Source organism: Sorex araneus, chromosome 1 (assembly GCF_027595985.1).
Source record: "Sorex araneus isolate mSorAra2 chromosome 1, mSorAra2.pri, whole genome shotgun sequence".
NCBI classification, from domain to species: domain Eukaryota; kingdom Metazoa; phylum Chordata; class Mammalia; order Eulipotyphla; family Soricidae; genus Sorex; species Sorex araneus.
Genome location: NC_073302.1, coordinates 314,686,325 through 314,698,807, shown reverse-complemented (window position 1 = coordinate 314,698,807; position 12,483 = coordinate 314,686,325). Strand labels below are relative to the sequence as shown.

The following is a 12,483-nucleotide window of genomic DNA, read 5'->3' as shown; positions in this document are numbered from 1 at the left end:
GGCAAATAAAAGGTGGTGTCCTGTGTTTTTTTTTTCTTTTTAAACAATCATCCAGGGGCTAGAGTGATAGCACAGTGGGTAGGGCGTTTGCCTTGCATGCGGCCGAACTGCGTTCAATTCCCAGCATTCCATATGGTCCCCCCGAGCATCGCCAGGAGTAATTCCTGAGTGCATGAGCCAGGAGTAACCGCTGTGCAATGCTGGGTGTGACCCCCCCCAAAAAAAAGCAAAAGAAAAAAAACAAAAACTAAACAATCATCCAATATGTATCTTTGACTTTCTGACCCCATTCAGCATGACATTCTCTAATTTCATCAAAGTTGGTGTGAAATGAACAATTTGATCTTTTTCATAGCTGAGTAGTATTCCATTGTGTGTATATATACCACAGTTTATCTACTTATCTTGGGCCCGTGGGTTGCTTACAGATGTTGTCTATGATGAATAGTGCAGTATTGTAGATAGGTGTACAAAATGAAAGTCAAGATGTTTTCAGCACCTCTTGGAAGAGCTTCTAACACCACTGATCTGAGATCTTGAACATTTATACTAGTACTCACAAATGCAAATCCAGAGATAGGACTCAAAGGCTGAATCATGTGCTCTGCATGTGAGAGGACCAGATTCATTTCTGACACCCCATGGTCTCCTCAGCACTGCCAAGAAAGGCCCCTTCCACCCACCCCTGAGCATACAGCTGAGAAAAGCCCCCAAGCATTGCTGGTTAGGGTCACCAAAACAACAAAAATCTGGGAGATTACAGCAAAGCCACACTGTTAGTTCTTTTCTGAGTAGTTACTCCTTTGAAGATAAGTAAGGGGTATTTAGTCGAATAGGTAAAACATATCAAAACCACCAAATTGATTGTTGTAGATATATCCTATTTGAGTCACTGGCAAAGTGTTTAAAGTAGGCAGTAAGTAAAATGTATATCAGGTTACTAAAAGAAAAAGAAAAGCTAAATTTTAAGGATCGACACAAAGGACACATCAAGGATGAACATCAAATTTTAATCTTGAACCTTTTCTCCAGTCTTCAAATTATTAACATGGAAAGCAACGATCAATTGCAATTTTCTCGTTTCCATATCGCAGTGTAACAAGCCCTCGTTACAAAATCTCCATCTACTGTCTCCAAAAAAACCAATAGAAAACCCATACACTTATATTACCTACATGATCTATTAACAGATGAAATTTTAACGAACTTCATACCAGGAAACTATTAACAGAGGTACTTCAATCACATAGCTTAAAATATGGAGAAAAGACAAGGTAAAAAAATTATCTTAACCTGTAGTAGTCTTTTTACTTTTTAAAATTTTTATAAAATACACTAATTTCCCAAAATAAAGAATATTATGACACATTGGTGTCAACTTCCACAGATGAAAGCCGATGTCAGCTTTTTTTCTAACTAAAGTTCTTTTCACCAAACCTTTATATATTACATGAATATCCAAGTAAAGTATTTTTCTTAAAAAATTCAACACACAGGAACATAATGTACAGTGTTTTATTTTAAAAAATGGTGAATTTAGGAATGATTTTATTTCAACCACATAAGATATCTTTGTCAGACCACGAAACTTCTTACTACTCCAAGAAGACTTTTCAGTTCATGTGTCGATTTCCCAGTTGTGATTCTTAAAGTTAAAAAAAGAGAAAAAAAGAGTAGTTTCATGAGAAAACTGTGGCAACAATCTTGTTCACTCCCAGGCTGCCTTCCCTCCTTTTCCTTTGTAGGACTACCCAGACCCACGACTTCGTGGCACCGGAATGAAACGGGTAGAAGAGGCCAATGACATCAAAGGATGGATATAAAAAGCCGGGTTCAGCTGGATCCTGCCACAATTGGAAGGTGTGGGCACTGGGCTCTCACCAAGCCTCCCAGAACTGAGAGCAGAGTCGCAGGCTCGACCTCCTGGCTCATCATCCTTCACATCCATCAGCTGGAAGGACATAAAAGGAGAATTTCCACTAAAACTTGAGTAACAGCTAACGGCTGCCTTCGCCAGGCAAGGGAGCAGGCGCGCTTGGTCAGCAGTGCGCTTGGGGATCGAGAAAAGAAGACTGTGCATTTTACACCTCCTGCATCGGTCAATTCTGAGCACAAACTCACCTCAAGAGGACACTGCAATGAACAATACACACCATGCAGAGTTCTACATGCAAGAAAACGGTGGGAAAAGAACCACAATGGGGGGATGTCAATGTTTCACAGTGTTTCTTAGAGCCTTAGAGCCTTTGACTTTAGCACGACTGCATCACTTACCACCACGATCTCACAAACGTTTTATTGTGTCCTGGGCATGCAGATCACTTGGGGTGAAATGGGTGATTACATTTCATAGCCATTTGCAGACAGCGTGTACGAAGTGGGCTTTCCTGACTGCAATCAATGGATTGGGCTGCTTCTGTTCGAAAACTAAATACTTTTCTGACTACGTTTTTTGTTCAAGGGTTGTGCTTTATTTCTTCTCATCGCTTCATTGATTTCGTTCTGGGGAAATTAAAAACCCACAAAATTAAATTGGGGACTAGGTCTTCAGGGTGAATCCTGACCAAACCAGAAAGACAGGAAATTACTAACTGTTCTTCTCTTGAGTTCCTACCTCCCTACCCCAGGCCCATATTGATACCGATTCAGTTGTATGTTTTTGTTTCCTAAAAAGGAAAACTAAATCTAGAAAACTGGCATTTCTGTCTTAAAGAAGTAAAAACATAATACCGGTGAGGGGGAAGGGGGCTTCATTCTATGTCAAAAAAGGATCTCTTGCTCTCAACAGGAGAGAATCCAGCTTCTCCTTAGCTATCATTTCATAAATTAATAATTTCTTAAAATCATAATCCAAAGAATTGATCTATTACAAGAAAAATTCAAGTTTTTAAAAAAAGCAAATAAGTTAAGCCTTGTAAACAATGGTTCATTTTAGTTATATATCTTTAAAACAAACAAACAACAACAAAAAGGTTTCTCTGTAGAGTAAATCAGACAGTACAAGGCACACGTTACATAGCAGAATCCAAAGAGAAAACCCACACCCGCTCCTTCTTCATGCTGCTGGCCGGTCTAGCTGTGCCGGTGGGCTCTGGGGTCACACTTCAATCCTTTTGCTCATCTCCTACCATCTGGAAGTCCACAAATGTGCTCTTTCCATGACATTGCTTTGTGCTCTTCTGTTGCGTGATGGGACTCGAAGCCTTCTCGAGGTTGCTCTCCTCAGATGTTCTCCACAAAGCTTCCGGGGAAAAGGCCAGTTTTCCCATTGCGTTGCAACGTGCCTTTGAACCAGCCGTCCTCTCGCTTCTTATGAACAAACACAATATCTCCTTCCTTAAGTTCAAGTTCTGCCTCGCTCTGAGGAGGATAGGAAACCACTACCCGGTGCCTGGAAACAGAGAGAGAGAGAGGGGGCTTAGTCAAGGTCGGCCACGGCTGGGAGTCACACAGCATAGCAGCTGTGCTGTACACGGTGTGTTTCTACTGGGAGGAAGACACTCAGATCACCACTGATCTCTGCTTACAAGACCTGCTCTGACCACAACCTCTCTGTGACCCAGGCCAGTTTATCTGAGTGCCCTTTAGAGGAATAGTTCTTTTAGTCCCCTCTTGGGTGCTTATTTCTTGGTCACACCGGACAACTTTATACCACTCCCCAGGAGGGGAACTACCTCAGACTCATCTCCAGAAAGAAAGGGGTGAAGTTATTTGCTTAGGGGGGCTGGGAGAAGGTGAGCAGATAAACTCCTAGAGCAGGGGCTAGAGCTCTGCAGGCATGAGGCCTGGGCTCTGTCCCCAGCACCGTGTGCTAGCTAGAGCCCCGCCAGAAGGAAGCACCCTCCAGCCACAGAGCCAGGGAGAACGCTGAGCACGAGTGGTTTTGTGGCCCCCAGACAAAATAAAACAAATAACACCAAGCAAACAGATGAAAGCACCTGCCTCCAGCCAGAGGGACCTCTGCCGTGTTTCCGTCTAGTGCAAGCACCACCAAGGCTGCTTGGGGTCAGGGGTCAGGCTTGCTTTCTGGACTCCATGTTTGGAAGTCTACCTCTGTGCTATGTGTGCACTGGATGGGATACAGATGAAGCAGCTACTCTAAGGGATGATTTATTCACCCTATGGACCCACAGCCTACAGTTGGGGCTGGAGCGATAGCACAGCAGTAGGGTGTTCGCCTTACACGTGGCAGGGGACCTCCTGGTGGGTAACTGAGGTCCCTTTCCAAGAGCCAGTAAGCTAAGAAAACACCAGTGCTGCGAATGAGGCACCGTGCAGGGGACCTCCAGGCTCATCACGGCGCAAGCTGTCAGCGAGCTGGAACCTCACACACTAGCCTAGGCCAGCAGCACCCTCATGGGCCAAATTCCCAGCCCAAAGAAACTGTGAAACCATCAGTATTTACTCTGGCTTTAAGCCACAAAGTTTTAGGGATGACTTGGTATGTGGTGATAGATGACCAATAAACATGAATGTCCAATTTTTGATGCTCATCAATGAGTACTCAGTCACAAAAGGAACTTTGGAGTTTTTATTTCCATTTCATTCTCCAAGTCAGAAAATGAGGTTACAGTCTCACAGGATCTCCTCTTGAAGGAAGAGTGTTATGTTTTTTTAAAAAAATGATCTAACAAATTCTGCAGCACTGCCCTCAAACTTCTTAAATCCATTACAATCCCATAGCACTTGGAAGATTATATTTTTACCATCTCTGTTTCATCAAGAACTCAGACCCATTATAAAAGGGAGGACACCAAGAGTCCCAGATTATTATTCAGAGAGAGACAGAGGGAGAGAGAGAGAGAGAGAGAGAGACCTTAGGGCTAGGAGATAGTATAGTGGTTAGGGCACATGTTTGCCATGCACACCACCCCAGTACCACGTAGCCCCTTAAGCATCACCAAGTGTGGCCTTGGAGGTCCCCAGCCCCCCCACCATCCCCGTGGCCTGGGTATACTTGGCATTAGAGGGCCTGAGCAGCATTGTGTTCTGAAGCCCTTAGACTAAATCACTAAGCCAGTTACCTCAGAAATGACAGCAGGAGCCCCAGGCGTCTTGACCAAAGCTTAGACGTTCAAAAACAAACAAACATACCTCAAACACACACAAAAACCATTTCTGCAAAGTGGCTGCCCCCAACAAATCCTCTAGATTAATCAGAAGGATCAAATCAACCTTTAATTTGTGAAGCAAAAGCAGAACATAAAGATTTTGGCTTATCATCGCCATTAGCTGAGTGAAAGGCTCTGTTCATTCAAACATGAAGGTTTACAGACCACCAGGCGCAGGCATCAGTCATGCTAGACGCAGGGAATTGTGGCGCGGTGGGGGAGGCCTTATCTAGGGGTTGACACAGTTGGAAGATCATTTGGAGCAGTTTGACTCTGGGCCAGCTGTCTTGGCTGCCCCGGGACCTTCTCTGAGAACAGAACTGTAGTGAGGTCCCAGTTATTAACATGGAATGCAGTCAGGTTGTTTGCGATGCTCTGAATGGCTCATCACAGAGTTTATACTCCAGAATGCTAACAATCCTGCTGATCATAAGGCAGAGGCAGCAGCAGGAAGGGGCCAGTCCAGGGCTCCAAGGAGGTGAAGGATGGGCCAGTTGGCAGTTGGCCACATCTACTCAGGAAACAGACCCAGGTCACAACCTCAATTGGAACTTCCTGCTAATGAGACCACAAGCTTCAGAATGACATATTAGGGCCCTGGAATCCTTTCTCTGACGTTTTTAAAAGCAGGACAATAAATTTCATCTCAGACTTATCAGAGGCAAGGAATCCAGATAAGAAGATTCCTCAAGTGAACGGGATTCTCTTTCATTGTTGGTGGCAATGCCGACTGGTCCAGACTTTCTGGAAAACGATATGGGCATTCCTCAAAAAACTAGAAATTGAGCTTCCATATGAACCAGGAATACCACTTCTGGGAATATATTCCGGGAGTGCAAAAAAGCACAGTAGAAATGACATCTGCAATCTGTATGTTTATTGCAACACTGTAACAGACTCAGCTCAGAATCTGGAAACAACTCCAGGGCCGGAGAACAGAAGACTGGTTGAAGAAATTATGGTACATTTACATACTGGAATACTATGCAGCTGTTAGGAAAATTGAAGTCATGAAATATGCTTATAAGTGGATGATCATGGAAATTATCATGCTAAGTGAAATGAGTCAAAAAGAGAGGGACGGACATAGAATGACTGCACTAACTTGTGGAATATAAAATAACATAGTATGAGACTAACACCCACGGACAATAGAGACAAGGGCCAGGAAGATTGCTCTATGGTCAGAAGCCTGCCTCGTGAGCTGGGGGAGAAGGCAGCTGGGATAGAGAAGGGATCACTAAGTCAATGATGGTTGGAGGGATTGCTTGGGATGGGAGATGTGTACTGAAAGTAGACAAAGGACCAAACATGATGGCCTCTCAGTATCTATATTGCAAAATATAATGCCCAAAGGGAGAGAGAGAGTAAGAGGGAAACTGTCATAGAGAAAAGGGGAAGGGTGGGATGGGGGAGAGGGGAGGAATACAGGGGACATTGGCGGTAGAAAATGTGCACTGGTAGAGGGATGGGTGTTAGATCATTGTATGACTGAAACTCAAATATGAAAGCTTTGTAACTGTATCTCAGGATGATTCAATAAAAAAAAAAAGATTCTTCAAGTCTGATGCCAACATGCTAAACACCCATGAGAAAAGGCAATATGAAGTCGGCCTTGGGGTGTGGCTCAGCGGTAGAGCACTTCTTTGCATGCAGGAGCCCTGAGTTCAATCCCAGCACTGCAGAACAGACAAAACCAAAAAGGGCAACGTAAAGTGCCATTTGGGGCAAGTTAAAAGTTTAAGTGAAGTGATGTCATTCTGGAGAAAGTGTAGAGATAAGCCAGCAAACCAGGCCCAGGGCAGCTCTCCTATGAACTGTATTTCCCATGGGGCCTCTGCAAGCTGCCATAAAGGTGAGGTGGGACAAAAGTAGTTCTTGAAAAATTTAAAGTGAATTAAATTAGTATTTGCATCTTACAAAAGGCACTAAACCAATTTTGTCAAAAAAAGAAAAAAAAATTTTTTTTGAACTCTAACTGCTGCTGGGCTCAGAATACAATCTTCCTGCCAAGTTCCCAGTGGGAACGAATTTTCATTGCTAAGTTATAACCCTCTGGGGGATGGAATGAGAAACTCTGTGCCTAATGGAAACTGTGACACAGTCTTGACTGTATGAACTACCAGGTGTGGCAGTAACAGACTCAGCTCAGAAATCTCCCAGCTCAGACGCTGGCCCTCTGCCTTGTGACGTAGTTTGGACATCGATTTTTAATCCTGACTTTCAAGGCCAAGTACTGGGTACCCTGGCCAACTATCTCAGGCACGGGCAGGCTTGGCCAAGCAAATATTTACCAACGGACAGACAGATGTACGGCACAGCTGCAGAGGCCCTTCATATCTGCTGGCTGTATCTGGCGGGGAGGATCTCAACCTCAGAAACCAAAGATTTGCAGGTGCCCTGATCTCGATGGGACCTGCTGGTCCATTTATAAAATCAGCACCCCATTTACCATTTCCACAGGCTCTGCAGGAACCCTGGCTGGTCACCTCATGACCTTCCTTCATCTGATCAATAACTAAACCTGTCGTCTCCACCCTCAATCTCTTCCTGAACCCAGTCTGTTTTTTGTAGCAGCAACAGATTGTTTTTCTCAATTGGCAACTCTATTTGCTATCCATATCCAGAAACATTACAGGTTCTTTCAACACCCTCGGGAGAGGGTCATCTTGGCCCAAGGAGGGAAGCCCCCAGTGACCGTCTCTCTCCCATTTCCATGCACTGATGAGGAGATCATTGGTCACACTCAAAAGCCACCTCCTGCCAGTACCAGATAATCTCCTCATCAGCCACCCTCCAGAACTCACAGCTGCTTTTCCTGGAAGGGAATATAAAATGAGGCCCCCATAACCGTGCCACTGGACTCCGTGCAAGGGATGCCCGGGGGGGGGGCAGGTGAGAGCCCTACCCAGCCCAAAGAACCCAGCTCCGGCAGCTGACCTCCACTACCCAACCACAGCCACGCTCCAGGCTGCTTTTCACATATTCAGACCGAGCCCCACGCATGAGAAAACATATTCCTGGACCATACGGCCACAAAGCAACTGCATGACACATCATCATAAAGGGATATGATATATATATATATATATATATATATATATAGTGTATATATATATCAAGAGTATTGTGCCTACACAGAAGAGCCTGGCAAGCTCCCCATGGCATATTTGATATGCCAAATACAGTAACAACAATAGGTCTCATTCCCCTGACCCTGAAAAGAGTCTCCAATCATTGGGAAAAATGAGTAAGGATAGGCTGCTAAAATCTCAGGGCTGGGGCTGGAGGATAGCACAGCGGGTAGGGCGTTTGCCTTGCACATAGCCGACCCGGGTTTGATTCCCAGCATCCCAATCCTATATGGTCCCCTGAGCACTGCCAGGAGTAATTCCTGGGTGCAGAGAGCCAGGAGTAACCCCTGTGCATTGCCGGGTGTGACCCAAAAAGAAAAAAAAATCCTCAGGGCTGGGACGAATGGAGACGATACTGGCGCCTGCTCGAATAAATCGATGAACAATGGGATTACAGTGATACAGCGGTACAGTGATTTCCATGCATGTTCCCAACACTCCTCTAATTTCACTCCTCTAGTCCTGAGTATGACCTTTGCCCTTTATTTCTCGCCCAGGCAGTTTGGCTCCCTGGCAGTTTGGCAGTTTGGCCCTGGACAGTTTGGCTCCCGTGGTTCCTCTTTGCCTGGCGCATCTATCAGTTACTCAGCACCCTTCGACTGCCGATGAAATATCTTCTCCCTGGGTGCTCCTTCTCCTGCCACTCAGCACAGCCTGCACTTGCTCTCATACCATCTGCACATCTCCCTTCCCCGCCCCGCCACCGGCTACCAGGCCACCCCACCCGGGGAACGGATGAGATGATGATGAATTTGTATTGCATGCCTCACAGCACTTAGCAAGGCGCAAATGGCAATACTTAACAAGCATGGCCAAAGGCAAACATGCCCAATTATAGAATCAAATGATTTGAATGTACCAACCTCCTTAAACAAATATAATGGAATTCCAACAAATGCTTACAACCTGACAAACCCTGAAAAACGTCAGGCTAAGTGAAATTAGCTAGACCACAAAGGACACCTAGCATGCAATTCCACACAGGAAGTGCCAGGACAGTCCAACTCAGAGAAGAGTAGGGGGGTCACCAGGGGCTGGGGCAGAGGTGGGAAGGGCGAGGTTTTGTTTAATGGGAGCAGAATGGGGAGGGGGATAATCAATTTTTAGAAAGAGAGCGTGGTGATGGTTATACAACAGCAGCAATGCATGCAATGTTAGCTAATTTTACACAAGAAAAGTGGTAAATTTTATGTACATTTTATCACAATTTAAAAAATAAGCTTAAAAAAAAAACCCAAAGAAATAAAAAGATCAGAAAGAGGTCTGATCAGCATCTTAGAGAGCTGGAATATATGCTCTGCATGCCAAAGTCCCAGGTTTGAACTCTAATACCCATCACAGCATCCCCTGAGTGTGGCCAAAATAAACTAAACAGCGGTCAGAGCAATGGCACAGCCAATACGGCACTTGACTTGTAGGCGGTTGACTTAGGTTTAATTAGCGGCATCCCATCTGGTCCCCCAAGCTGGCCAGGAATGATCCATGAGCACAAAGCCAGTAGTCAGCCTGGCGGGGGCCCCAAACAAACAAACAAACAAACAAACAAACAACAAACCCTCACTAAGTGAAACAATCTCCCACTCAAATAATGAAAAAATGAAAAAAAAGGGGGGGAGGGGGAAACCCCTGGAACAGAACTGTCTCTTGCTCCACAGGAAGTCCCCACTGCTCCCATTCAATTAAGCACCTTGGAAAGGGTGCGAGCAGGCATGAGGCCTGGCCAGGGAGCATCGGGCACTCAGGTCCAACTCTCCAGACTGCCGCATGGCCTTCACTCAGTTTCTGCTAACAGTTTACAGGCCTCAGGGCAAGCATGCGGCCAACAGGTAGTCCCTGAATACTGTCGGGGGTGGTTCTGGGGGCCCCCAGTATTGCTGCGGTGGCCGGGGTCTCTGCAGCACTGCACCCTCTTGCCCCGGCATTGAACCTCCAGCCCAGATAGCCAAGGCTGGCCCGTGGGGGCCTCCTGAGCACTGCGTGGAAACCCCACACCCCAACCCAGCCCACCAGGGTGGACTCCATCAAGTGTCTTGTTCTTAAAAGAAGCCGCTCCCACCTCTGTCTCAATCTTCCCAGTCGGGGCTATGGGATTCTGGCTCCCATGAAAAAGGGCCCTTGAAATCTTTCATTTGTATCAATGCCCCACTTTCCTTAATTTGGGGGCACCATTCTAGGGTCCACTGCAATTCAGACATTTTTGTTTCTAATGTCCCTGGTTGCCCTCCGACCCTGCCCTGTGCCTCTGAGAAAAAAAGCCATTCTGCCCACAGCCAGGCAGGGTGAGGAACCTTTACTGCTTTCCGCCAGTTGCTAAAGCAATTTAATATCTAATTAAGTATTTTCATGGGCAAAACCATAATAGTTTGCTCTGCAGTTTGCCTGAAGTCCAAGTAAATTATGTCCATGGTTTCAGCCAGTGTATGCATTGTCCCAGACTCAAATGATTCATGCTGGTCAGGTTCATGGCCTTTCTGTAAATCTCTCTCCAACCTGCATGCTCCTAAGGGTGCTAGCTTAACCCCCAATTCTAGGCCAGAGACTCTTCCAATTTAGGAGGTGGACTTACGTGGTCATCAGTTTAACTCCTAAACTTAAAAAAAAAATACAGAGAAATTTTCAGTTTCTAATGAAGCCTTTTATCTGCATATTTCTTGGTTTGGGGGCCACATCCAGCAATGCTTACTACTGGCTCTGCACTCAGAGATAACTCCTGGCAGTGCTCCGGGAACCATAGGGGATGCTGGAGATTGAACCTGGGTTGACCATGTGCAAGACAAGCACCTCACCTGCTGTACTATCTCTCTAGACTCAACTGTGTATTTTTTAAGAAGAAAAAAAGATAAGCTTTTTAGACATCCTTTCCTCTGCCATCCTTTCTCAGTACTTTATTTCTACTTTCTCTTTGCTACTTCCTCATTATTTTTTTTTCTGAATCACTCAACAGTAAAACTTAAAATATTTATTCTATTATTTCTGCTGTCATCAATTATGTATTTGCTGCTTCCAGGATAGAGCTTGTTTTCTTCAGTCTCTCTAACAAACGCGAAAGAATCCTTTTGTTCTACAGAAAATGGTCTCCGCTGACACCTAAGACGTGTCAACACACCTCAGGGTTCATCCTTTCTTATTAGGAGCTTGCTTCAGTCTCTCTCACAGGCACGCAGTGTGTCACCGACAACACGGGCTCCCCTGGCCTCATCCTCTTTAGATATCTGGGTCATGAAAGGAGAGGGAATTTTATGCACGTTCTCATTGTAATCTGCAGACCAGCCTATCTCCTACTGTGCCAATATGATACAAAGCAAAAGAGAAGTATGAAATTCTATCAGAAAACTTTCTTCAAAACAAACCCCGGACTTTCTTCATTCCACAAGGGCAAGAGTTGTTAGTCCGTCAGGTCGTGAATCAAGGAACTGAAGCCCATGAAGTGCTTTCTGAGTCACACTGATGTCGAAGGCAGTTTTTTAACTTCCTGTTCAGCAGGAGCAACATTTTATGCGACTGATACTTATTTATTTATATGGGGGTGAGGGGCTCCCCTGCAGTGCTCAGGAGACCAAGACGTGCTGAGGATCCAACTTGTCTTCATGTATGCAAGGCTTGTGTTGGCCCCCTCTCAGCTATTTCTCTCGCTCTGATGTGGAGACTTTTTGAAAATAAAATAGATAATCGCCAAATGAGATACTTGGTAGCTTTCTATTATACCCCCCACCCCCTCCTCCCCACCCTCGCCAAACTGCACTGCCAGGAGATCAGTAAGAAACTCTTCCTATGCTACTTTCTTCCGCACATTTTCTCCTGTTGTTTGAAAGCCGAGCAGACCCTAGAAGCCACATTCATCAAATACCAACACCGTTGCCGAAGGAAGGCAAAGGGCTGTGGAAAGTTGGTCAGACAGGCAACTTCTATTTCATATTCCACTGAACATATGGATTATAAAAATGTAAACTTGGGCAGATATCTTCTCCAAAGACCCCTTTCCCACTTGTAAAAATGAAAACGGCAATAATGAAAGCCTGCCAGAGGGTCCCAGCGAGCCTGTGTCCATCTGCACCATCATTAAATTCTCCACGTGCCCTCTCTGATGTGTGTCCCCGGGTCCCTGAACCGCCATCACCTGCCTGCATAAGCAATTTCTCCTTTTCAGATGCGTGGCACAGCGGGAGCCGCTGTTGGAAATGAGCTTCTCTAAGAGGAAGGGGCTGGAATGCAGAAGACAGGAGGCTGAGGACAGCTGG

The 12,483-nt window shown here is 45.4% G+C and overlaps 1 protein-coding gene across 1 annotated transcript in view; it reads right to left on the bottom strand.

Annotated features, from left to right (window-relative positions):
- Positions 1-989: 989 nt before the first annotated feature.
- The window catches only part of SH3RF1 (SH3 domain containing ring finger 1), a 181,323-nt gene continuing 169,829 nt past the window's right edge, over positions 990-12,483 (bottom strand). The window contains exon 12 of the mRNA XM_055145107.1: positions 990-3,391. Coding sequence (XP_055001082.1) covers positions 3,223-3,391 — 169 coding nt within the window. The 3' untranslated portion in view covers positions 990-3,222. The remainder of the gene's footprint in view (positions 3,392-12,483) is intronic.